At 43.9% G+C, this 24,105-nt stretch overlaps 1 protein-coding gene and 1 non-coding gene across 4 annotated transcripts in view; one reads left to right on the top strand and one right to left on the bottom strand.

Annotated features, from left to right (window-relative positions):
• Nucleotides 1-24,105, top strand: part of LOC8038470 — a 215,804-nt gene that overhangs the window by 91,316 nt on the left and 100,383 nt on the right. For all 3 annotated transcript variants that reach the window (XM_042287120.1, XM_042287121.1, XM_042287122.1), the window contains exon 2: nt 20,087-20,153. In XM_042287120.1, coding sequence (XP_042143054.1) covers nt 20,087-20,153 — 67 coding nt within the window. The remainder of the gene's footprint in view (nt 1-20,086; nt 20,154-24,105) is intronic.
• Nucleotides 13,636-13,717, bottom strand: Trnas-uga. The gene has a single exon. It is a non-coding gene; the product is annotated as a tRNA-Ser (tRNA).

The following is a 24,105-nucleotide window of genomic DNA, read 5'->3' as shown; positions in this document are numbered from 1 at the left end:
GTTCCGACGGGGTACGTAGCCGTCAGTGCACCCGTCCCGGAACAACAAACCACGTGGCTTTAACTGGCTCATGATTGGACATGGCAGGCCGCAGCTTTGAATTTAGTCCGTCGTACGGTGGTTCTGGCCGACTTGCTAGAATCAGTCTTAGCTAGGACTGTGTGAAAGGAAGCATCGCCAAAGTTATAGCGCACGAGCGGAGACGTGAAGTCGAGCCTCAAGCGCTCGCGGGCTCCGGCCTCAGGTTTTCTTTCGCATAGCCTCTAATGGCGAATTCAACTGGACCTTTTGAGCGCGCCGGGATCGACTTTTCTGGAGCGCGGCTATTTCACTCGGTGATCGGAATCTAGACGGACGTGTTCCACTCGTCGTTTTGGTTCAGTTCCTCGCTTCCTTCCTCGCCGGGCATCTCGCTTCGGAAGTATTCGTTAAGGCCACTCGCGATGTGCCGCCCGCTTTACTGCTGCTGCTGCTTGATGACAGTTCGTCGTCAAATTGCTCGAGTATATAATAATAATGTTTATTTCCTTCAAGCACAAGTACATGATGGAAGGGGACTGAGGAAAAAAGCTGCATTTGTGCAGCTTGACGAGTCCTGAGCCCCCTCCCCAATTGGCAACAGCGGCAGGTCACAAAAGAAATGCATCACCTTGTAAACAAACAAAAAAAAAAAACGCAGGTCAGTAAATTAATGTACAACATTCCAATGTAGCAGATAAATTAGCACTGCTAAACAAACGGTTTATGTGCAAATTAAAGGGTTCAAGATATTCAAGACAGTCAAGATTCAAGATATAAAGCACGAGTATGTAATACTATACTAATCCACTAAATTCATTCGAAACGAATATAACTGTAACTTATAAATGAGGACATTCAGTGGAATATTCACTTGCTATGCAATTCACTCTACAAGAAAGAAAAATTCTCTGATATATTTTACCGTTGATGTTAAAGGGTCAATATGATGAGTATTAAGGTAATTAAGTAGGATCGGAAGCACGTTGGATAGTATTTGCTCACCATAGGTTGTTCTGCAACTGGGAACTTTCCAGTTGTCTAGGCTACGAGTGGGATGTGTTGTCAATTTCAGCGATAAGGACGCTAGTTCACTAAGATTGATAGCATTATTTTTGATTTCATACCTATAACTGAGACATAACCGATATTTATAGATATTGTAAATATGCATTAAATTTAACTTAGTGAACAGAGGTTTACTGAGGTAATCGTATGAAACATTACATATTATTCGCAGCATATTTTTTGTAGCATAAGTATCTTGTTCAAATTTGCCATTGTAGTATTTCCCCAGACGAGGTGACAGTAATGTATATGTGAAAAAAATAATGGAGTTAAAGATTAACAATTTAGCATTTTTTGGCAAAATAGAGCGGTGACGATACATTATGCCAATCACATGTGACAGCTTTATCAAGATATGGTTTACATTTTCAACCCAAGTCATGTGTTGCGTGAAAACAACTCCAAGAGTTTTAAAACTGGTCAAAACTTCTATTTTTCTTGAATTTAAAACGATATTTCTTGTAATAGCTGCATTTTTATTTTTCGGTTGAAACAAAATAGCCTTAGTCTTGTTCACGTTGATCTTTAAAGCGTTAGCTTGGCTCCAAGTACTAAACTTCTGCAGTTTGATTCGCCTTATGTGCTAAGTCATCACAGCAAACACCTGTGAAAAACAAACTTGTATCGTCAGCATAGATGATATATTTGGTATTTTTATCTACGTTCACGATGTCATTAATGTATAAATTGAACAAAAAAGGGCCTAAAATACTGCCTTGTGGAACGCCAGATATGATAGGTTGGATATCTGAAGAGTACCCGTTGATATGAACATATTGTTTACGATGAGCAAGATATGATGAAATGATAGCTGACGCTGGTCCGCGAAATCCGCAATTTTCAAGTTTTTTTATCATCAAGTCATGGTTTAAATAATCAAAGGCTTTCGTAAAATCAACGAAAATACCAAGAGTCATCTATTTATCCTCAAAGCTACGCAAAATGCATTCCTTTTGTTCCAGAAGGGCCAGCTCTGTAGACCGGCCTTTACGAAATCCGTATTGCGATGAAGTGATTACATTATTTTTGTCCGCAAATGTTACCATACGGGACAACAAAAGTTTTTCAAAACCCTTTGAAAAAACAGATAAAATTGAAATAGGCCTGTAATTCCCGAAATCGTTTTTGTCACCCTTTTTGTACAAAACCGTTACCCTTGCGATTTGCATTCTCTGCGGGAAAACACCGACCTGCAAGCACACATTAAAAATATACGTCATACAGGAAGATATGATGTCCAACACGTATTTTATTGGCCCTATTTGCATGCCGTCAGCGTCGCAACTTTTACTATTTCTTAATGCCAAGAATGCAAGCGTCACCTCGGCTTCCACAACTGGCTGAAGAAATGGAACACTCACATTGATTTTCAATGTGAGTTTCAATGTGGGTTATCTCTTGGCAAGTTCACAAAATAATTATTAAAGGCGTTTGCCAGCTCACGATCCCTTAGGTCTGTGCCATCTGCACAGATTTGATCTATTTGTTTTATTTCAGATGAACGATTAAGAACATTATTAAGCTTTTTCCACATGATGTTCGTTCTTTGTGCTGATGATAGAAATGAGTTGTTGAAATATCTTTCTCTGGCACTCTTTAATTCTTTTGTAAGTTTGTTACGGTAGACCTTAAAGGACCTTAAGGCATTCAGACTCTCTCGTTTTCACAAAAGCGCTGTACAATATATTTTTTTATTTATCTTGACTAGCAGCTCTTGAGTAACCCATGGCTTACGAATTTTCCTTGGTAGCTTAGCTGATTTATATGGGAAGCATGCTTTATATAGCTGCAGGAATTTATTTAAAAATACATTGTACGCCTCATCTGCGTCATCATTTTTATACACTTCAGTCCAATCCAGGCAAGAAAGCTCTTGCCTAAACGTAGAGAGATTATTACTTGTGATATTCTGAAAATATGCACGTTTATTGTACTATCTTTGACAAGCTGTTTTTTTATACACATGAAGACACCTAGGTGGTCGCTTATGTCAGTAGTGATTATTCCTGATCTTATATATTGTAGGCTATAACTTGTGATGAGCAAATCCAGCAATGTCGCCGTATCTGATGTGATTCTAGTAGGAGACGTGACCACATTAATACAAACACCCATATTAATGAGCAAGTACATTTGTTTTTTTGATCCGAAAGCATATTTATATTAAAATCACCCCCCATGAAAATGTTATACTTGTTCTCATTAGCATAACTGAAATCGGTATCTAGAAAAGAAAAAAACTGCGTAGTACATCCACCTGGTGGTCTGTAAAATACGGAGGTGATGTTACGATCTACAAGCAGGAATAGTACTTCAAAGTCTTCAGTAACACAGGATAATTCTTCTAGTACTTGGCCGGAGTCATTTTCCCTAACCATTAGTGATACGCCACCTCCACGACCAGTTGACCTGTTCAAAAAGTAGCATTTATACATCGGCAACTCAAAAACATCACTTTCATCAGTATACCACGTCTCTGATAACATAATAACATCGAACAAAAAGGAAAACTCATCAAGAAACAAACCAAGCTAAACTGTTTTATTTCGGGCGGACCGAGTATTTAAATGAATGCACTTAAAAGAAGTCACATATTCATTCACTAGGTAAGACTTTAGTTCAGATGCAACAAAATAGGTTTGTTCCGCCATTTCGAAAAAGGCCACAAGAAACAAGAGTCATAAAATTTATCAGGTCAGGCGTTGCAGGTCCGCCTCGTGCTTGACAGCAACAACTGCGTCGCCTTCTTTTCGCCTCAAGAAGATCTTTCCATTCTTGTGCCACGAATAGCGGTAGTCATGATCCTTCGCCCATTCCTTAGTTGCCCAAAGGAGGGCACGGTTTCGCCTTGTCATATTCTCAAGAATGTAACCATCACTTCCCTTTCGGTCGAGTCGTTTCCTTTTATCGAACCACATATCACGAGTTGACTTTTGCGAAAAACGATCAATGATGCCGGGTATCTTATCTGGTCGAGCTGGCAAACGGTGCAAGGCCACAATCTCGTTCTCGGAGAGCGTGGGCACATCCAGTTTTTCTGCCAATCGGGTCAGTCGAGTGTGAAGGTTTTCATGCTCAGTGACCGGAATTCCATGTACTTCGAGATTTAGCTTTCTCGATTGCCACTCGAGTGCATTCACATCTTGAGCCATTTGTTGCACATTAACCTCTTTCTCGTGGCTTTCAAGGCCTGTCACCCTTTTCCTTAAATCCTTTATCTCGCCGTCAAGTTGACGCACGTGCTTTAGGATTTCATCGTACTGTGCCGACATCGTGTTCACCGAGAGTTCGATCGCCGAGACAGTGTCTTTTAATTCCAGAGAACCTAGTCTCTGGTTTATGCTTAGGATTACAGCTGCCAAGTTGCATCCTTCCTGCTCTTGTTTCTCGCTCTGACTTCCTCTGGACTTCGCCGTTCTGCATGTCGGGCAACGCCATGCCTTTCGCCACGCTTCACCTTTAGACTTGAATGTTAACTCCGATACGCCAGAACAAGTTCCAAAGTGATACGAATAGTCACATTCTGTACATTGAATTGAACCATTTGCACCTCGGAGTTCTTCATTGCAACATATACAGATATCAGCCATGACACAAAAGCAAAGATACGTACTTACACTGTAAAAACAGGCAAAATAAAGCAATCACTTTTCAGACATAAATGCATAAGACGACCACATCAGCAGCAGCAGCAGCAGCAAAAAGCAACTGGCTAAGTTTAAAAAAAACATGTAATGATATGACTTTCCAACCTGAAACGATTGTAGCAAAGCGTGAGTCTTGTGCCACTTGCGCTGCCGCTGCTGCCAAAACAGTGATGCCCGCGGCCGGTCGCTTCTTGTAGCCCCTGTTCCCTGGTGGCCTGTAGCGTCGGCAGCCGCTTGTCCAATCACGGGCCTGCGATGGTTGTGGCGTGGATCGGATGGTCTCTGGCGCGTGCCCCTCGTCGATGACGCAGCGTCTTGAGCGGCTTGAAGGAAATGTCTGAAACGGTTGTAGCAGAGCGTGAGTCTTGTGCCACTTGCGCTGCCGCTGCTGCCAAAAGCTCCTCCAACAGCAGCGGCTCGAGTAGCAGCGACGACGAGGATTGCTTGTATGTCCCGCAGGAATTCGACTGCTTTTTCGGACCTCCACCAAAAGAGGCAAAAAAACGAGACGTACTTGGACGCCATTCACGAGTATTCCGATGATGAGGCAGGTGGGGTATACGCTGAGGCACATCGCTATTGACACGCAACTTTCACATCATGATTAACTTCGCTTGTGCGTTGAACACGAGTGCCGCGATTGCGAAAACATGTGTTTCGAGATCCGGAACCTTGGGAAGGGGATTCCCGGGAAGGTGAATGACGGGAAGGTGATCCGCCGATCTCGGAGGAGTGGTCATGTTCCAATGGGGATCCGGAGGCGGAGCGACTCCGTTCGGATCGAGTGCTCCATCTGGTCTACTGATCCCGGCGCGCTCCAAAACGACCAGGGCAATTCGCCATTAGCTAAGGCGCTGATTGTAGCAAGCCAGTCCTGGAGAAAGGCTAGAAAGAGAACATTTTTTTGAAGTGTATATAAAATCGAAATCGAAGACCCGCCACCAAGCGCAGGCGAGGAGCGCAAGTTCTGAAAAGGAGTAAACATTGTTAAAGTTATCTTTAAAGGAAAAACAAAAACATTCGTCTTTTTTTTTGTGTGTGTGAAGCATCAAGTTAGTCAATGATTAACCTAAGGAGGAAGCTCGGCTAATGACTATGACAAAAATATGGCTCACGCATGGGCTGTGCGTCAAGCCCAAATATGTGCGCCCAGCTCGCATTTGCTCGGCGTCCATGGCTTTTACTTCCTTACCTTCGTCAACAGTAGCCGAGTGCAGGTGAGAGCATATCGCATTGTATTGGCGTGCGGTCGTATCATCTCGTTCGCCCCCTAAGCTCGCACTGCGGTTGGAGCTACCCGCTCACGGTTCGCTAGATTAATCAACCGCCTCCCTTTCATTCCCTGACCTCGTTCCTGCGCGTCGATAAGGCTGGGAGCGTGATCACGTGGCTAAAAATCTAAATGTGACAGGTCCCACGAACATGCCGCTTCCACCGCACTTTCAGCTTCGCGGCGAACAGACTATATTGCGTGACACACGCTCCAGACATGCACGTAACGCGTTACTAGTAACGAGTTACTTCTACCTAGTTACTCTTTTCGGCGACGAGTAACCTATTTAGTTACTTTTTAGGAATGAAACGAATAACTTACTTGGTTAATTTTAGTGCCAAGTAACGAGTAACGGTATTTTGTTAGAACAACGTCACTGAACGTTGTTGTAAACTTGTAACGTGTACAACAACGTTTAAGCAGCCTCGTTTTAATTCTAACCTGAGTATGAGTCTATTGCCACAACGGCAGATGGGTAACCCGGAAAACAACTAAACAGTCGCACAGTATAGCAACGTTTATCGCTCAACGCGTCAGGTAGTCGAACTCTACAGCTGGGAATGTCCTCCGACCGGAGAACACAATAAATTTCGTTGGTTGAACCTTTTAGAATCGCGTACAAACCGAATGTCAACCTGGAGGTTGTCAACGCGGTAAGATACAGAACCCATTGCCAACTTGACACTTTAGAAGCACAGAGAACAAAATGGAGAGGGGAATCCCAGATTCACTAGCTCTTCCTGCAGCGCAGCACTGCCGTTCATTCGAGCGCGTCGGTAGAACGACTCTTCAGCGTCGCCGGAGATGTATTTTCAAGGAAGCGGGGAAGCATAACTGATGAAAACTTTGAGAGGCAGCTACTGCTTAAACGCAACGACTACTGAAAAGAAAACAATAAAGCAGGAAACAAAAGCCGTTGAGTATTTGGTCGTCGAAGGATACGAGAAAGGTAAACTCGTTACATTTGAGGTAAAGTAGCGCGTTCCTTTTGAGAATCGGTAGCGAGTAACGCATTTATTTACTTTTTGAGCGAGTAACGAGTAATGGTATGGAGTTACGTTTTTGGAGTAACGTGTACATGTCTGTTGAAGGCCCAATGTTAAAAAGTCTTACAACACTGGCTGGATGGTTTCATTTGAATTCGACCAGCCTTGTCGGGGTAGGTCCTCAGAATTATCTGTAAAAGTATATGTGAAATCACAATCCCTATGATTAGCAAAACTGCCCTTAAGAAAAAATTAGAAATATGTAATTTGAGAAAAACAAAATATGAAACGCTGCCGGGTGTGATGAGTGAAAATCGCGATTCGATTTTTGCTCAAGTTTAGACTTTCTTTGAAAATTATTGACTTCTAACTTAGTCAGTATAGTGTTTACACTATAAGTATGCAATGCGCGCTGTTTTTAAGGGTAGAGTGTTGTCTTTTATTATTTTGATCTATTTTTACATAAATTCGCTAACATACTACCCAGAGCAATTTGGACTAACATTGGGATAGCTATATCAAACGAACGGTAAGGAGCTATGCCATGAGACATATATTGATACGTAGCTATTTATATAAGCTATCGCTTGGTATATGTTTCTTGTTCATCGAAATTATCCAAGAAATTTGATTTCGCCCCAAATATGTACAAAAATTGAAGATATGCAAATTTTGAAGTCAATTGTTTTCAAAGAAGCCAGTTTTTATTTTATTTTAACTTTTTTAATTCATATCTCATAAGGTGTAGAAATAGTGTATATAAGTTTTGGGTGTAATCATTTTGTTGTATTTTGGTGACAACTAGTTAAATAGGCCAATTTTAAGCCTGTCACTCAATCAGCACAATGCTACTGGCGGCCTCGATAATAACAGAAGGATTTAGAGGCCAGTTTATCATGACCAGTTTGCTGCTATATATGCTCATGACAACTCCTGGAACATCTGAGGCACGTTACGGAGGGTAAAATGATCCATTCATGTTAACAGTAATGCCACCTGCAGTCTGTTTGTGGGACGAGCCGACATGTCCCAAACTCTGGCAGGTGAACGTTCTTATCTTAAGATTGCTGGCAAACAGTGTGACATAAAAAAGTGTAATGTAAGTATAAACACCTGGGTACAAGCTTAGTACCCATCTTCTGCGATTATGGAAATTATGTTTTCCACTTATGTACGCACTGACATTTTTTTGCACAAATATGAACTGTTTGAACTATATAGATAATTTTACTTTGCTTATAAGCTTACAACATAAGACAAAGTTCAGCTGACAAAATGAAAAAAAAATCTGCTGGTATCACAACACAAAAACGCTTGATTTAACTACTTATGTCTTCATGTTAATAAAATGCACATACATAGATGTTGATCATTGTGCCAAACCCTCCCCCGTGCGTTCATGCAGAGGTTTTTACAAAACGTCTGCCATTTTGCTAGATAGTTGACAAAGTTACATATTGTGAAACACCATGTTGGCACTAAAATACCGATTATGCAGTTCGTTGAAGACGCACTTCACCTTTTTCATGTCGCCACACGTGTAAGAGCCGGATGCCTTTTTGAGTAGGTATGGATCCCCATTCGGCTCTCTTGGTTTTTGCGGAAATCACTCACGTAGTCTTCTTTAAATTCAGGAGAGTCACGTTTCTTACACACTTTCCAACCTTGTGCACAAATTTCATTGATGTCTGTATGGCATTATCCGCAGGCGAACGGAGGTTGTGGACCGTCGCCTGATGCTTCAGTAGTTCTCGCCGTCTCCTGAGTCAGAGAAATCCCTCTTCACATTCGGAAGAATGGCTCGTTGGAACTCGTAGAGCTGAAATCAATTCTTAAAATGAGCTGGTGCACCGTCAGATATACACGTTAATGACGCATAAACTGGAATGTAGTTCTCCAGCCAGTCCTCTATGCACCTCAGAAAGAGTACCGCGGGGGGAGTGTCATGGCACAGTTCTTCACACACGACACCGAAACAGTTGGTTCCGTGCGAGCTCGACGCGCCAAATGTGAACAGATATTTTACGCTTGTGCCAGTGGTGCTCTTGTATTTAGTGTGGCAGGATCACCGTTCATTTTTCCGCAAAATCAAAATGCATGACAATATCTCTAGGGGTCACCTTGCTCTTCTCAATCCGAACAGCTTCCCGTTAACTTCTGCAGGTGAAGACGTGAGTAGAAAACTTCGTGGCCCATTTTTTCACTTCTTTCAAAAAGGCGTTCGAGTCCGCAGTCTTATTCACCAAATTGCCGTTCTCCCACGTGCAGAATCTAATCTCCTCATCTGGAACCAATTGTAATTCTTGAGAGGAGAGTCGATCAGGTGCTAGGGCGTTTCTTACATTCACCCCGTAAACTATTGGGCGTTGAGTAAGGGCAAAGGCACAAAGTGACAATATCCTCACCCGTTATTTTTTCTTTCCGTACGCTGTTGAGGGCAGACAAGCATGCAGACACGGTTTGGTCAGGGTTCAGCTTAACCCATTTGGTCGCAGCGAATAAAACTTGGTCATTCCTAATTTGGGGTCCGGGTTAGCTTTCTTAAACAGCTGGTAGGCTTCTCGGATGGACCTGGTCATTTAGCGCTTGACAACGGCTTGTTGTTCACCATCCTTCATAATGTTTATAACGTCATTTTTGTTGGGGCTCTGCCGGGAAGAGTCGAAATCATCGTCGGTGTAAAAGCGCGTGGCTGACTGCACGATGTCCTCGCCTATCTTAGTGCTTTGGTATGGCTCGAGAGATCTCACACGCCAAAACGTTCACGAAGTCGCTCGGCCTTTTTTAGAATATGCTATATAGCTCGGTGACTCTGAGATTAAACGTGCCACCTCGTTAACAATTACACTTGAAGGCACAAGCGTGAGCAGCTGGCATCTCCCCTGATAAGAGGGTGCCTTAATTCACAAAGGCTTCACTGAGGTTTGCCCACCACTCGTCACAGTTAAGGCAGGAGGATTCAGTGCCAAAGTTTGGCTCACTCGTTGCCAGGCTATATGCTGCAGCCTACTTTTTACGTACTTGTCTGCTCTACGACGCTTCAATTTCCCGCTGTTTTCTTGTCGCATAGGAGTGACGGCTCTTTGGGTTTACGACAGACGGCATCTACAAGAGAGTTGTTTCAAGCCCTTTCGCAGATATTTCTTCGTTAATGTCATCTACTACTTTATGCTCTTCAATGAAGCTTGCCGGAGAGCTTGAAGATGGGTCACTCACCGTAAAGGCTGAAAGTTGCTTACCGGTGCGTCGAAAACAGTTCTGGCAGAGCATATACGTCAACAGAACAGTAGCATCTTTGGTTGGAGCCAGGATTCTTTTCAATTCATCTACGTTGAGGTCGGTTACGGGCCGAAAATATCGGTCACGGTATATCACTCGCTTATGTCTCTCAAAGTAGTCGGAACAGCACTTCCTTTTAACGCCGAAAACTGCAGCCATGACTGAAACGCGGACGTGTGAAATACGAGTGACCACCTAAATTCAAACCCATGAGTTCTTCATTGCCGCGTTCTTTTGCGTGTTTATTATCTCTCTTCTGTTTTTGACTTCTTATTGTTTTAGTATCGACGATTATGTGAATTTAATCGCAGAAAAGCATCACCGAGAAAGAGCGCGCTGTATGTCCTTTCATTTAAAGGGAACGGAAGTAATAAATAAAAAAGGAACGATAATAGTATGGGGATAAACGAGGACAGCAAACTTTAGGAGACACGTACACAATTAGATAGACGAACTTAAAAAAGATAACCGCCGACAAAGAGTTCCTTTTTGGTGTGGTGCTTGCGTGCCCGAGACAGTGGTCTTCCCGGCAACTGTCATTAATCACAGCGATTATTACTGCAGATGCATTGCTACCACTGCGTAAGTAAGGTTCTGCGCATTCATGAGATCGGCATGATAGCGTCAAAACTCGGCTCAGTTCGTCTCCTCCTCTAGATAACCTTGATTAAACGGAGCCAGACAAGTTTACGCAGTGAGGTCTTTTGGTGAGAGAGGGCTAGTTGGGGACAGCGAACCGGTTCAGTACACAGCCTCGGTCGGAGGCACGAGGTCAACAAAGCTTATCGTAAGGAGTAGTCTGAGACCATCATTGATCTCCCTCGCGCGGATCAAAAGGAACCGGCGTTTGAGCCAGCTCGATCAACAACGGAGTGCTACTTATGTTGATACCCCGGTTTGAAAGACGACTCTGTTTGAAGAAAGTTTTGCGTGGCTGTCAGAAATATTTTGTTTGTGATTTGTTAAACTGCTTAAACAAATTACAACCAAACGTTGGCTGCCGCCTTTCGGAAGCTCTACGAATTCTTCCTACCAGCTTCGCTCCTGTTCATGTTTCATAGTAAAGGGGTTAGCAAGAAGCTTCCTCCAGTCGTAATTTTTAAGGCAAAATTACAAAGCAATAAGAAAATTTTAATAATTGTTCTTTCTAACTATAACAGCTTTTGCAGTAATTGTAAGGGGTCCCATTTTTCTCAGAAACCAGGCTATCGTATATAACATAGGCTACATATACAAGTTCGCTTAATCGCGCTCTGCTTCGGCGATTTCTTCGGTAAGAACACTCGCCTGCCAGATCTCGAAATATAATGTCTAGCTCGCCCCGCACCCAGACTGCAGGTGGCATTACTGTTAGCATGAATGGTTCATTACCCCCCCCGTAACGAGCCTCAGATGTTCCAGGAGTAGTCATGAGCATATATAACAGCAAACTGGTTCTAATAAACTGACTTCTAAAACCATCTGTAATTAATGAGGCCGCAAATAGCATTGTGGTGAAGCCAGCATTGCTGAACCAAGGATTGAGTGACAGGCTTAACAGCCGCTTATTTCAATAGCCTTAACCCAAATACAACAAAACTATTACACCAAAGACTTGCATACACGATTTCTTCACCTTATGGGCTATGAATTAAAAATGTTAGAAGAAAAAAACAACTGGATTTTTTTTTAGAGAAGTGACCTCAAAATGTGCGTTTTGTTTTCAATTTTTGTACACATTTGGGGCGAAATCAAAATTGTCCAATAGATTATATGAACAAGAAACATGTACCAATCGATAGATTATATAATTAACTACGTATATATATATATATATATATATGTTTCATGACATAGCTCCTTACCGTTCGTTTGATATAGCTATCCCAATGTTAGTCAAAATTGCTCTGGGTGGCATGTTTGCGATTTTAGGTAAAAATAAACAAAAATGGCAAAAGACAACAATTACTTTCTGAAAACAGTCAACATTGCATACTTATAGTGTAAAAATTATTATGACTAAGTGAGAAGGCAATATTTTGCAAATACCGTCTAAACTTGAGCAAAAATCGAATCGCGATTTTCACGCATTCCACCCGGCAGCGTTTCATATTTTTTTAACTCTCGAACAACATATTTCTCATTTTTTTGAAAAAAAAACAGTTTTTTTTTTTATCACAGGGATTGGGATTTCACATATTTTTTTATAGATAATTCTGAGCACCCACCCCGACAAGGTTGATCGAATTAAAATGAAACCACCGGCTATAAAATATGGGATTTTCTCTGAATTAAAAACCCCGTTTATGAGCATGAAATCGAAACTGTGGAAGCTATTCATTCATTCATGTTTCTTCGGGGTCTTAAACTTCCTGAGTACCAAAACTAAAACCACAGCCGACAGGATACGAGCCTGTGGAGGAGACGCCAAACGATTCCTGTCGACCAACACATTGTTTACAAACAAGCCCGCGTTTGCCCACCACGCGAGGGCACTACTCGCGCGCAGAAACCAGACTCGGCCTAGGCGAACCAGTGCCGACAACAGCGCCACCGCAGCGGCGTGACGTCAGAGTGTTGAGTTTGTCTATACTTCGTTTCAGCTTAAGTCTAGGCATCACAGACGACGCTCTGAGGTGATGGACCAATCGAGCAGCGTCAAAAGTGCCCGTCACTGGGCTTTTTTTGTTTATGATTGCTTCAGCAATGATAGAGCACGTGATGAAACATGACGACCACCATGATGGTGCCCTTTGACGCTGTTTGACAGTTCCCATCAGCTCGTAGCGTCGGCTGCGTCTGGACTTAAGCTGAAACGAAGTATGGTCCATCACCGTAACCACACGGCTACGACAGTTCGTTTTCAATTTTCTCTTAAAATTGTTTTATTGTACAATTGATACTTTTTTATTTTTACTATCTTTATTACAGCTTGACCAATACAGCTTTTTTATATGTTGATTACAACTTCGCCAGGAGTTGTTTTTTTTTTCAGTTGGAGGCAAGAAAAATCTATACAAATATATTACAATGTTCTTACACTCTGCATAACTCTTACCAAAGCACATAGCGTAAACATTCACCCGAAACGCGCACTGTGAACAGATAATACGAGTGGCGCTCTGAGCTTGTGCCATAACTGTCTTGCTTCTAATTCACTCCAAAATATTCCTATCTGCAAGGCAAATTTTGACGGCTACGTTTCTCATAAAATGCAATTATGCTTATGAGAGTTCCATAGCTGCTATTTTTTCAGTCCAACCAGATCCTGGCTTGAGTGCAATAGTTTTTTGTTTTTTTTTCTTTTTTGAGCGCTTTCTAGCGGGCGGCTGAGAGGACTGCATATAGCTTTAAGATTTCTGGTACAAAAAGAAAAACAAAATAACGCAGCCGACAGGATTCGAACCTGTGAGGAGAGACCCCAATGGATTTCAAGTCCATCGCCTTAACCACTCGGCCACGACTGCTCTTTTTTTTTTTTTTTTTTTTTTTTTTATTGCCAGGTTACATATGATACACATATTGATAAAAATAAGGTGCCCCGAAAACAGCAGAAATTGCTTAACATGGAGGGGTTAAAAGCCTATCAGCCAGGCTTGGCTGAAGGTCGTTGCGATGATTAATTTAAAAGGTTTTAAGCACGGCCAAATCGTCCAGAACTGGTAACCATTCCACATCAGTATTTATCTTTTTATAACATTCTCTTAACCATATGATAGTTTCAATGAAGTACTCTCGAGGGTTGCGTGCGTCAACATCAGCATGCCGCACCGCCATTCTGCTCTTCCATATGCCGTGGAGCCCCAGGAGCATGATTATGTCGTAGGGCACAGGTTCACGTTCTATTGGTAGGAACCGGATTCCTTGAGGTGACAGGGGGAGCTCTTTCTTTATGGTGCGCTGAAGCACGTCCCAAAAAAGAAGAGCATCCCAGCATCCCAAAAAGACATGCTCGATGCTCTCCGGTTGCTTGCACAAAATACAATTTACCGACCAGTAGAGGTTCATGCCCTTAGCCTCCAAAAAAGTCTTTACTGGCAACGTTTCGCTGTGTAATTTAAAAAAAAAAGTTTTAACCGCCGCTGGTACCATGGCGTTCTTGACCCGATGTAACACATCATCTCCTGGGGCTCCAGGGCCTATGGCCCTATACGTTGGCATGGGCAACAACGTAGCCACTAGGTCACGCGTCAAATGTTTGCGTGATACACTAGACAAATAGTTCATAGAAAAACGAACGAACAGAAAACGGCAGGCAGATACAACTTCGCGCAAAAAACCCGACAGAGGTCCGCAACGTACCCGGCAGGACGAAACAACAAATCCCGGTAAAACGTCAAACAGTCTTGTCTGAATAACGGTTCGAAGAAAAGGATCACGCTGGTCACGGATAAACATAAAGCGTGAGACGAGTTGTCGGACAAATACGTGGCACAGTCCGACACCCCCCGCTTTGGGCTTAAAAAAAAGATTGGTACGGCGATTTCGCTCCCATTGGGATAACCAAATAAACACCGCAAATACACGGTGAATCCGCTGAATGTTGATTCTCGAACACTGCAGCACTTCGAGGACATACCACAGTTTGGACAGAAGAAACACATTGCACACAGTCGCCCTCGCGAAAATGGATAAATCCCTCCGTACCCACCTCTCGGCAGTGGCCTTAAGTTTAGCTATTTCTTCTCGCCAGTAATCTGTGGGCTCACGGTAATGTTCCAGAGGAACACCTAGGTACTTTGATGGCGTCCATGACCAGTGAACATTCCCAAAAACAACTGGAGCAGTCGTCCACTCACCATGCCATAACCCTACGCACTTTGACCAATTCACCGCGCAGGCAGTGACCTCACAAAATCTTTTGGTCAATTCAACAGCTTTTAACACACTTTGAGGGTCCGAACAAAAAATGGCAACATCGTCTGCGTATGCCAATATTTTAATGTCGCATTCCTGTAGTGTAAAACCCCTAATGTCTTGAGATTGAATGACACAGCGGCAAAAGGGCTCTAGGTAGATTGCGAAAAGCAAGGGTGATAAGGGACATCCCTGCCGTACTGAAGAGCGGACGTTAATCCCCGCACTAACTGTTTTATTAATTACTAGTTTAGTTTTGCAGTTTACATATGCCATCCTTACCCCCTCCAGCAGCACAGATCCAACTCCCACATGTTGTAAAATGGTAAACAGAACATCATGGCACACCCGATCAAATGCTTTTTCAAGATCTATCTGAAGTATAGCTGCTTTCCGATATTCCGCGTCACAGACCTCTAGAACACTTCGAGTAATGTGTATGTTTGTGCCAATGCTACGACCCTTTATCCCACAGGTTTGGTGCGGCCCTACGATTTCCCATATAACATGCTGCAATCTACTGGCTAAAACCTTCATTAGCACTTTATAGTCAACGATGGCCAGGGTAATTGGTCTGTAATTACTAGTACTACGGAGCTTATCGGCGTCATTACACTTAGGTATCAAGACCGTGTGCGTGCACAAAAAAGAAAGTGGTAATTCTTTTTTCTGATAGGACTGAGAAAAAACCCTATGTAGAACCGGTGCAATTCGCTGTTTAAACTTCTTATAGAAGGCCGTGCTCAAACCATCCGGTCCCGGTGACTTGCCTACGCTTAGGTCATCTATCGCTTTTTCGACCTCTGATAAACTAATCGGATATTCTAAAAACGTCGTAGTATCGCTATCTAGCTTCGGCTGACTTGGCAAAAATTCCGTATCAAACCCCTTTTCTTTTTGTATTTTCTTTTCAAACAAATGTGTATAAAACTCCACAAAAGCATGCTGAATACTGTCCTGATCTCGAGTTACTGCGCCTCTGTACTCTATTTCTTCAATCCGGTTCCCGCTTGCATACTTTTTTTCCAACGCAAGTGTCCTTTTTGTGGGCGTTTCCCCGACAATCAAGTTCATCGCACGGGCACGAACGATTGCCCCTTTATATCTGTCTTCATCTATTTTTTCAAGCTTAGCCTTGATAGTGCTTATGTCGTCTTTGAAGGCTCCTGGCGTTCTCTCTTCCTCTACATAAAGCCTTTGTAAATCCTGTCGAAGACCGTTTTCTACCCTTCGCTCTTCCCGCTTAATGTTAGTTGCTCGTTCAATCGCGTCAATCTTCACTTGCTGTTTGAATAGCTCCCATTCCTCACATATGCTATTTTCCGAAACGTCTTCTAGTCTGCCTAGCTTAGTTTCGATTTTCCCTATCAATTCTTGGTCCTCGAGGAGCTTTGCGTTTAACTTCCATAACTCCCACGAAAAGCTAGTTTGTTTTTTACGCTGACCCAAGGTAAAACTCACCAAACTGTGATCGCTAAACGTGACATGATTGACCGCGAAATCGTTACATTGGGGTACTAAATTCGCTGAAACATATACCCTGTCAAGCCTGGCATGACCTCTGCCTTGGTGGTGCGTGTAAAGGACCCAATGTCCCGGTGTTATGCATGGTGCCAGGTCTTCGAGCCCCTTATCTTGAATCAACTGATTTAAAACTTCGCTAGACCTATCGCTATTTCGTCTTTGATTTCTCCGGTCTTCTGGCATACAAACACAATTAAAGTCTCCCAGCAGTATCGTAAATCGGTCACTAATTACAAATCTGTCGATATATTCAAAAAAGGCGCGTCGCTCACTCTCCACGTTTGGCGCATAAATGCACATAACCCTCCACTTTTGATTTAGGAAAACAAAATCGCAGAAAACAAGCCTTCCCGATTCACACGATACAACGTTCTCTTCGATGAGCCCAGCAGCTCTCCTCAAGAACAGACAACATTCCCCAGATCTACCTACAGCATGGCTGACGCAGACATTATACCTCGATGTAAACGGTTTTACCAGGAACTCGGTCTGACTCTCACTTTCAACCTTCGTCTCCTGAACCGCCAAAACGTCTAGGTCCTTCTCTAAGAGAAGGCGACTCAGCTGGCACTGTCGGCGGCGTGCCGCAAGTCCCCTAACGTTAAGGGTCCCTATGCGCAGACCAGACGCTAGTTGTGCCGTTTTTTATAGTGTCAGACCCAGCTTCCGGCGGTTACCCTTTGCGTCATATTATACCAGGGTCACTACTCACTGCGACAGACCCCCGTCGCGGGTCAGCGACGAGGACCGCAGTTTGCTGACTTAGCGACCTTTTTTACCTATCAGCTGAAACTCCCCCTCAGACCACTGCTGTACCGGTGCGCCGTTTTTCGGAGACTCGTCGGCCAGTCTCCGTTTCACCTTTGAGGGATCCAGTTCCATGGCTGGCTCACACTCGATGGCTGCAGACTCGGTGCCGGTGCTCCCCATCGCCGTCACCGCCACTTCATCCGGTGAAGGTTTTCCAGGCGTTGTCTCCTGCCCCTCGTTTTCGTTGGCTTCAGGAGCCGTCAACGTGCGCTTTTCGTCTCGGACTGTTGCCTCCGCTCTCTTGTTGTCTTGACCTTCGACTGTCGCCTTGTCTTGCTGTGCCCTTTCAAATGGCGTCGACGATGTAGCGGCCTCCTCTGCTTCCGCTTCATCCATGATGAGGTCGCATCCCTCGTCGCTCGCTCGGCTGACTACAGCACTCGCGTACGTGCGTGCACAGTCTTGGGCCACATGTCCGAAGCAACGGCAATGCCCGCACCGAGGTACACGGCAATCGCGTCGTATATGTCCTTGCCTTCGGCACCGCAGGCATAACGGCGCCCGCCCGGGTACGACAACGAGGATCGTGCCCCCCTGAAGCCTTAGCTGATGAGGTAGGTTCTCCGGCGTCTTACCTTCCTTGAGTGTCAGTTTAGCGATCCTGGTGGTCGACTCGATGTCTTCAAAGCCTTCCACTCGCCACTTCTCTTCGGTCACCTCGTGAACTGTGCCGTACTCTTCCAGTGCCTTCCGGAGAGTGTCGTTGGATACGTCGAACGGGACCCAATGTAACTTGGCCCGAACTTCCTGCCGGTTGGGGTCTACGGGGATGCACAGCTTTCCCTTCGCCGTGAGCCGGCCAAGCTATAGCAGTCGTTCTTTCGCTGCCGCACTTTTTAGGCTACAGAGCCACACGTGTCCCATTTGGCACACACCTAGCCCTGCTACATCCTTTCGAAGGTCCGCTTTTTCCAAGGGCTCCTTGAAGTCGACGATCCTTATAGGCCTGGCGTGCACATCGCAGTGAAGGTACACTTGATTTTTTCCTTTGTCTCCAACCGGCAACGTCGGCAGCACGATCCGGTAGTCGGCAGGGATGCAAAAATGCCTGTCACCGCGGCCGGCGTCGGCCGTTATCACCTCGCTAACAGAGCGAGCCATCGCGCGTCCGCACTCTTCGACTGCCGGGCGCTGAATCCCGACCACGACTGCTCATACAGCATCCTCACATGAACTTAATGCACAAAAGCAGAGCGGTACATCGCAATTTCCCCAAGTAGTCACAGGACCCAAAACCAGCCATCCTGGCTGCCTCGGCCACGACTGCCTCCTGTAAATGGCTGGCTACTTCCTAAAAAGGAAAGATATGGCCGAAATATGGCCTAGACAGGATGCACATATACTATCTAGAACATATGCTTCATAAAGCACATGTATCCTACCTAGGCACTAAACGCATCAGAACCAAAACATCACACGAAATATTAATGAACGAGCTTAGAGCTGATCTATATATGCCGTAGAAAAATTATTGAAAAGCATCGTTATCAGTGATCAAGAGGCATTTACGTGTCCCACGTGTTTATAACCGTCCTCTCCTGTCTCAACTCCAGTGTCCATGCCAGCCATCGCTAATTTTCGGAAAAGTCCGGTCTTCTTTCTTTCCCCGTAAGTTTCATCTCGAACTTCCCACGTGCACAATTCGCTGACGAGAACCGTAGCGGGCCGCTACATGAACTTCCTCAGACGTTCTCGTTTCAGAGCATTTCAGAGCTTTGAAACTAGAAGCCGTTTCGACGGCACTACCCTGCAGGCTCGCTGCCTGCTGTTGAAAGCGATGAAACTCGCGGTTCGCGACCGCTCTTCATTTAGACTGACAGCATAGTTTATCGTCCATTTTTGCTGTTCCAATAGACTGCGGGCGTCGCAAAGCTAACCTTTCTGCCTATACCCTCACCTGCTAATGAGAAGTGACATGGCACAATATGTATATAGCTGGTTAGTCCTGCCGCCATTTAGCTTTTACAGTCAGGCGTGAGTGTCACGGGCAACGTCCCATCGGTGGCCTTTGTCCGTTTGCTGGGCGAGTGGGTGTAGGCAAAAGCATCAACAAACATCCACACTGACTTCACCCGGTCGTAATAATTTCGTGGGACAATTACAAAAAAAAAAATAACGCAGATTTTTTTTTTTTTTGGTAGAAAGAGGTGGACATATGCAGCACGGCTCTTCTCCTGACCCTACTAGACAGTTGTATATGTCATTATTTTTATTCTCTTTTGTGACTCGGCGCTCGAAACAGTTTATGCACTTTCCGAAACGATAGGCAGTCGCACCTCCCTCAGCCCCCCCCCCCCCCCCCCCCCCCTTCCTGTCCTAGCTGAGTGCACAAGCAAGCCCTAAAACGGAAACTTCTTGAGACGTCGTCGTGTTTCTTCCACCCAGTCTCAGGTGGTCAAAAATGGGAAACTTCTCGTTCGCCCAGACCTGGTTTGGGCAAACGCCGGTTTCTTCGTGATTAGCGCCGCGTATTGGCCTATAAATAGTATTGGTAAATTGCATTTTCGGAATCCTTGTCACCGAGGGGTACTTCCATTTATTTTGCCACGCTGACCTACTGCTGGATGTCAGGGTTTCTTTAACTTTGCCTAAACTCAGCAATTAAAAAGGGAAGACCTCTTACCAATGGCGCTTTCTTTTTGCAGTTTCGGCAGCCTTGGTTGCGGTCACATGCGCTGGTCACCACCACACGCGCCACCAACACAGGCGAAGGTAAGCTGCAGTTCCTTTCTTGAAACGGCGGGTTTGGCTTGTGCCGCCCGCGAAGCTAAGTATAGGTAGCAGAATTAATAGTCAACATATTGATGCAAAGTCAACTGAAATCTGCAACAGAAAAATCATCGACAACAGAGCCAGTGTACAACTAAGGGAATTAACAACCAAACGAAATCGCGTAGGCTCGGCAAACACTAAAGTGTTTTTTACAAATAATCAGAAGTACAAAAGATATCATAGAATACATATATACTTATCTTTACTCTCAATTTTTTAAACGTTTGGCGTATAACTGACAACGAATCACGCAGGAGCTTCGAGAAAGTCTTTTAAGAGCTTTATAGCACATGCAGTGGGCGAATTATCCAATGAATGCTCGTGTTTACCATACCTATGAAACTCGATATTAGTGATCAAATTACTAGATTCTGCATTAAAGGGGTTCTTCCAGTGGTGCTGTCACTGGGAATGGGAAAGAGATCGTACGTCGCGCTTCCATTAAACAAATCGAATTATGTTTTAGCATATATACGTTGTTATGAGATATCAATTCAAATCGTAGAAGAAAAAAAAAGTCTTAGTGAACAAGAAACGTTAAAAAATATTTACTAAAAAAATTACTTTTTTTTTTTTTTTTGCTAGGCGGAAACTTAGGATTCTATTTGGGACAAATGCATTTGTCCTCAATTTTTGTTTTAATGCTTTGCTTCAATATTGTTAAAGACAGGTTTTAAGGTTTTGGCAGTCGACACAGGACGCGCGTTTGGGTGTTTCGCCAGACTCGGACACCTTTCGTAGAACAAAGAAACTTTGTGCACAATTTCTCGAACTACAGTAGAAGCTTCATATATATATATATATATATATATATATATATATATATATATATATATATATATAAAATAAATTTGGAACCTGGCCACTCCAAGGATAATTTCCCTGCTTTGGTTTATCGTAACTTTTGATACATTTAACGTTATGACATAAAGGTTACCCAAGCAGCCGAGATCTTGGCCAAACATTGGCCAATTTCTGGCGATGGTCCTTTGCCAATGGCCAAAGAGTGGACATTCATCGGCCAATGGCTGGCCACTGTCTGGCCACTGGTCAAAGGGCCATTGCCAGCCATTGGCCAATGCTTGGCCAAATCTGGGTTGCTTGGGTATATATATCGATTGAAATCTTCAGCACACACATTTATATAATATATATTCGAGAAGTACAATATCGGTATTCTCAAAATTTTCTAAAAGCAACTTTTAATAGGGAGGAAACTAAGTATAAATTTCAAAGTCATTATTTTCAAAACGGCTATCTTTAATTGATTTGTGTGTGTGTGAGTCTGTGTGAATACTTCTTTAGATGGTTTAAAATGTCGAATAACAATCAAGTGCCATATAAGGTTTTGACATATAAGCAGAGATGGCAAAATTACTTTTAAAAAGTAATTGAATTACATTACTAATGACTTTTTGAAAATTCCAAAAAAGTAATTGAATTACGCTACAAATTACCGCAGACTAAAGGTAATAACATTACATTGCAATTACTTTCCAATTTTGACATTACTTAATAATAACTTGAAGCAGTAATTCGAGCTCATTTTAATTACAGAATATCTACCAAAACCCATATCTTCCTGTTAATACCGCAACAGCCTTCCTTATGCGCCGCAAGGTGAACCATACTGAACAGTCGTTATGGTGGCGCACCATGACTGTATACACTCGAAAAAAAGCCCGTGCGTCTGCTTTCCCGCACAACACTGGGAGGGCCAATCACCGCAACTTACGGAGGCAGCTCAGCGAATGGCGATGCCGGAACATAGGTTTAGACCAAAAAACGGAGTCTGAGTTGTGACATTAAGCCATGCAAGAGTGACGTTTTGCATTGCTTAATGTCACAACTCAGACCGCGTTTTTTGGTCTAAACGTATGCTTCGGCATCGTCATTCCCTGAGCTGCCTCCGTAAGTTGAGGTAATTGGCTCTCCGAGGTGTTGTGCGGGAAAGCAGACGCACGGGCATTTTTATAGAGCTAAAAACAATAAATACCTTCTCCTTTGACTCAAACACAACCGACTCACCGGTTTCGCTGTTTATTCAACGGTGAAGGTCCTTAGTTAAGGGGTAATAGGTTTCCGTCTTCCCGATTCAGAAGAAGTTACACTCCGTGTCAGTATGTCAGGCAATGGGAGCTCGTTCTTACATCAAGTGCTCCCGTAAGACGTTTCCCTTCAGCCCTCCCCAGAAGCAGTCTAATCCTATTCTCCCAGGAGCACTAATTGACATACTCCCGGTCATTCCTCTCACGTAGGATTGTTCCAAAACAGCCGAAGAGCCTGAGTTACTGCGCGTTGTCACACAAAGGGGCTGGATATTTGCTAGGCAGAAGCATCGCCAGCTGAGGAAAGAGGTGGCAAGAGCTTCCTGAAATGTGTATTTTCACAAAAAACGAGTGGCGATATCTGTTCTTGGGCTTATTTCTGAATTTCTAAGGAAAAAGAGCGTCGCATACCGCGAGCGGCACCTGCTTAGCTCGATTCCCGAGTTTTCCGACTACAAAAAGCTCCTTCACTTAAAGGCCGCCGTACAGTTCGCGCTTTCCACTTTTTCTGCGTTTCCTCCTCTCCTGCCCTCCTTTCCTTCCTTCACCGCCCTCCCCCACCTGTTTACCGCCCTCCCCCGAGGGGACAACACGGAGAGTGGATTAGGAGACGCCTCCGTTAATCCGGCCTAACCCGCCGAAGAGGGGGCCTGCTGCTTGACTAAAATTATTTCGCTGCTCGAAAAAAAAACAAAAAAAAAACGCCGCGGGCAGCGATTACATGCGCTTTGCCGGATGCGCAACGCTCCGTCCGCCTTGAAAAAGCTTGTATGCATTAGACTAACATTTTTCGAAGCGCGGCAGGTTTAGTGTAGGTCTATCATAATGGTCCTGCAAGATTTCCCTGTCCACCACAAGCTAGCCAATAATTCAAGAACAAAACGACCGAAGCGTATTCAAACAGTGTAAAATAAAATGTATATAATATTTATAAGAACACCATTGCCTTCACTGCTTGGCTTTCAAATTTGTAGCGTTGCCAATAATCGTAATCAAACTATTTTTATGATTGAAGACCCCTCGTCGTGCATCGACCCCAAGATTACGCTTACGTGAAACATGATTCGGCGCGGGAGCGGCTCGAGTCACCGTAAACTTTTTTTTTTTTTTTCAACGTGGATTTTGCTTTTTAATTTAGCTGAGGTACCACTGGCAGAACACGAATCGCATACTTGGAAGGTATATACCGTCTGAAAACTCATATAGCTGGTTGAGTGAATGCAATACTATCGCATTCGTTGAAGCTTGATTTGTTGATTCGAACTTCAACAAATCACACGCACCTATTCTCCCCATTCCTGTTTACCCAGTCATAGTCGTTCCCTCACGATGCAATACGAGTACAAGTAACTGCAGTTTATGCATTGTTGACGTTGCACAGCCGTGATCGCACGGTTTTTAGAAGCGCTATAGAACGAGCACAAGCGTCGAATTCCGGTACACTGATTGATTTCTGTCTCACCGCCGTGACGCCACACGAGAAAAAGCGATTTCGTTCTGTCTGTGAAATTAGGAACACAGAAATCAAGCTATAATCCCGGTAATAAAACAAAGCGAAATGGATCTCTGCAGCCAATACCCAACCGTTTGCGAGGTGACTAGGCGAAAGCATATATTACCTCCGTGCCTTTACCCTCTGCAAACCGACAGAGAGAGTCATACAAACTCCTTGGAGCTATTGTCAACACGATTGCGTTTGCAAGCCGGTAGTTTGACTCCGCTGGGATTCGTCCCTTTCATAGCTCTCTATGAAACCAGAAAGGTGGATACTTTTCTACATTGCGTTTTGCCTGGGGCCTCCAGTTATTTACGGCCAAAATCACACTGGAGGCGCTTCAGCAATG

Source organism: Ixodes scapularis, unplaced genomic scaffold (assembly GCF_016920785.2).
Source record: "Ixodes scapularis isolate PalLabHiFi unplaced genomic scaffold, ASM1692078v2 PGA_scaffold9__187_contigs__length_104089568, whole genome shotgun sequence".
In the NCBI taxonomy this organism is placed as follows: Eukaryota; Metazoa; Arthropoda; class Arachnida; order Ixodida; family Ixodidae; genus Ixodes; species Ixodes scapularis.
This window is presented reverse-complemented; position numbering and strand designations above follow the sequence as displayed.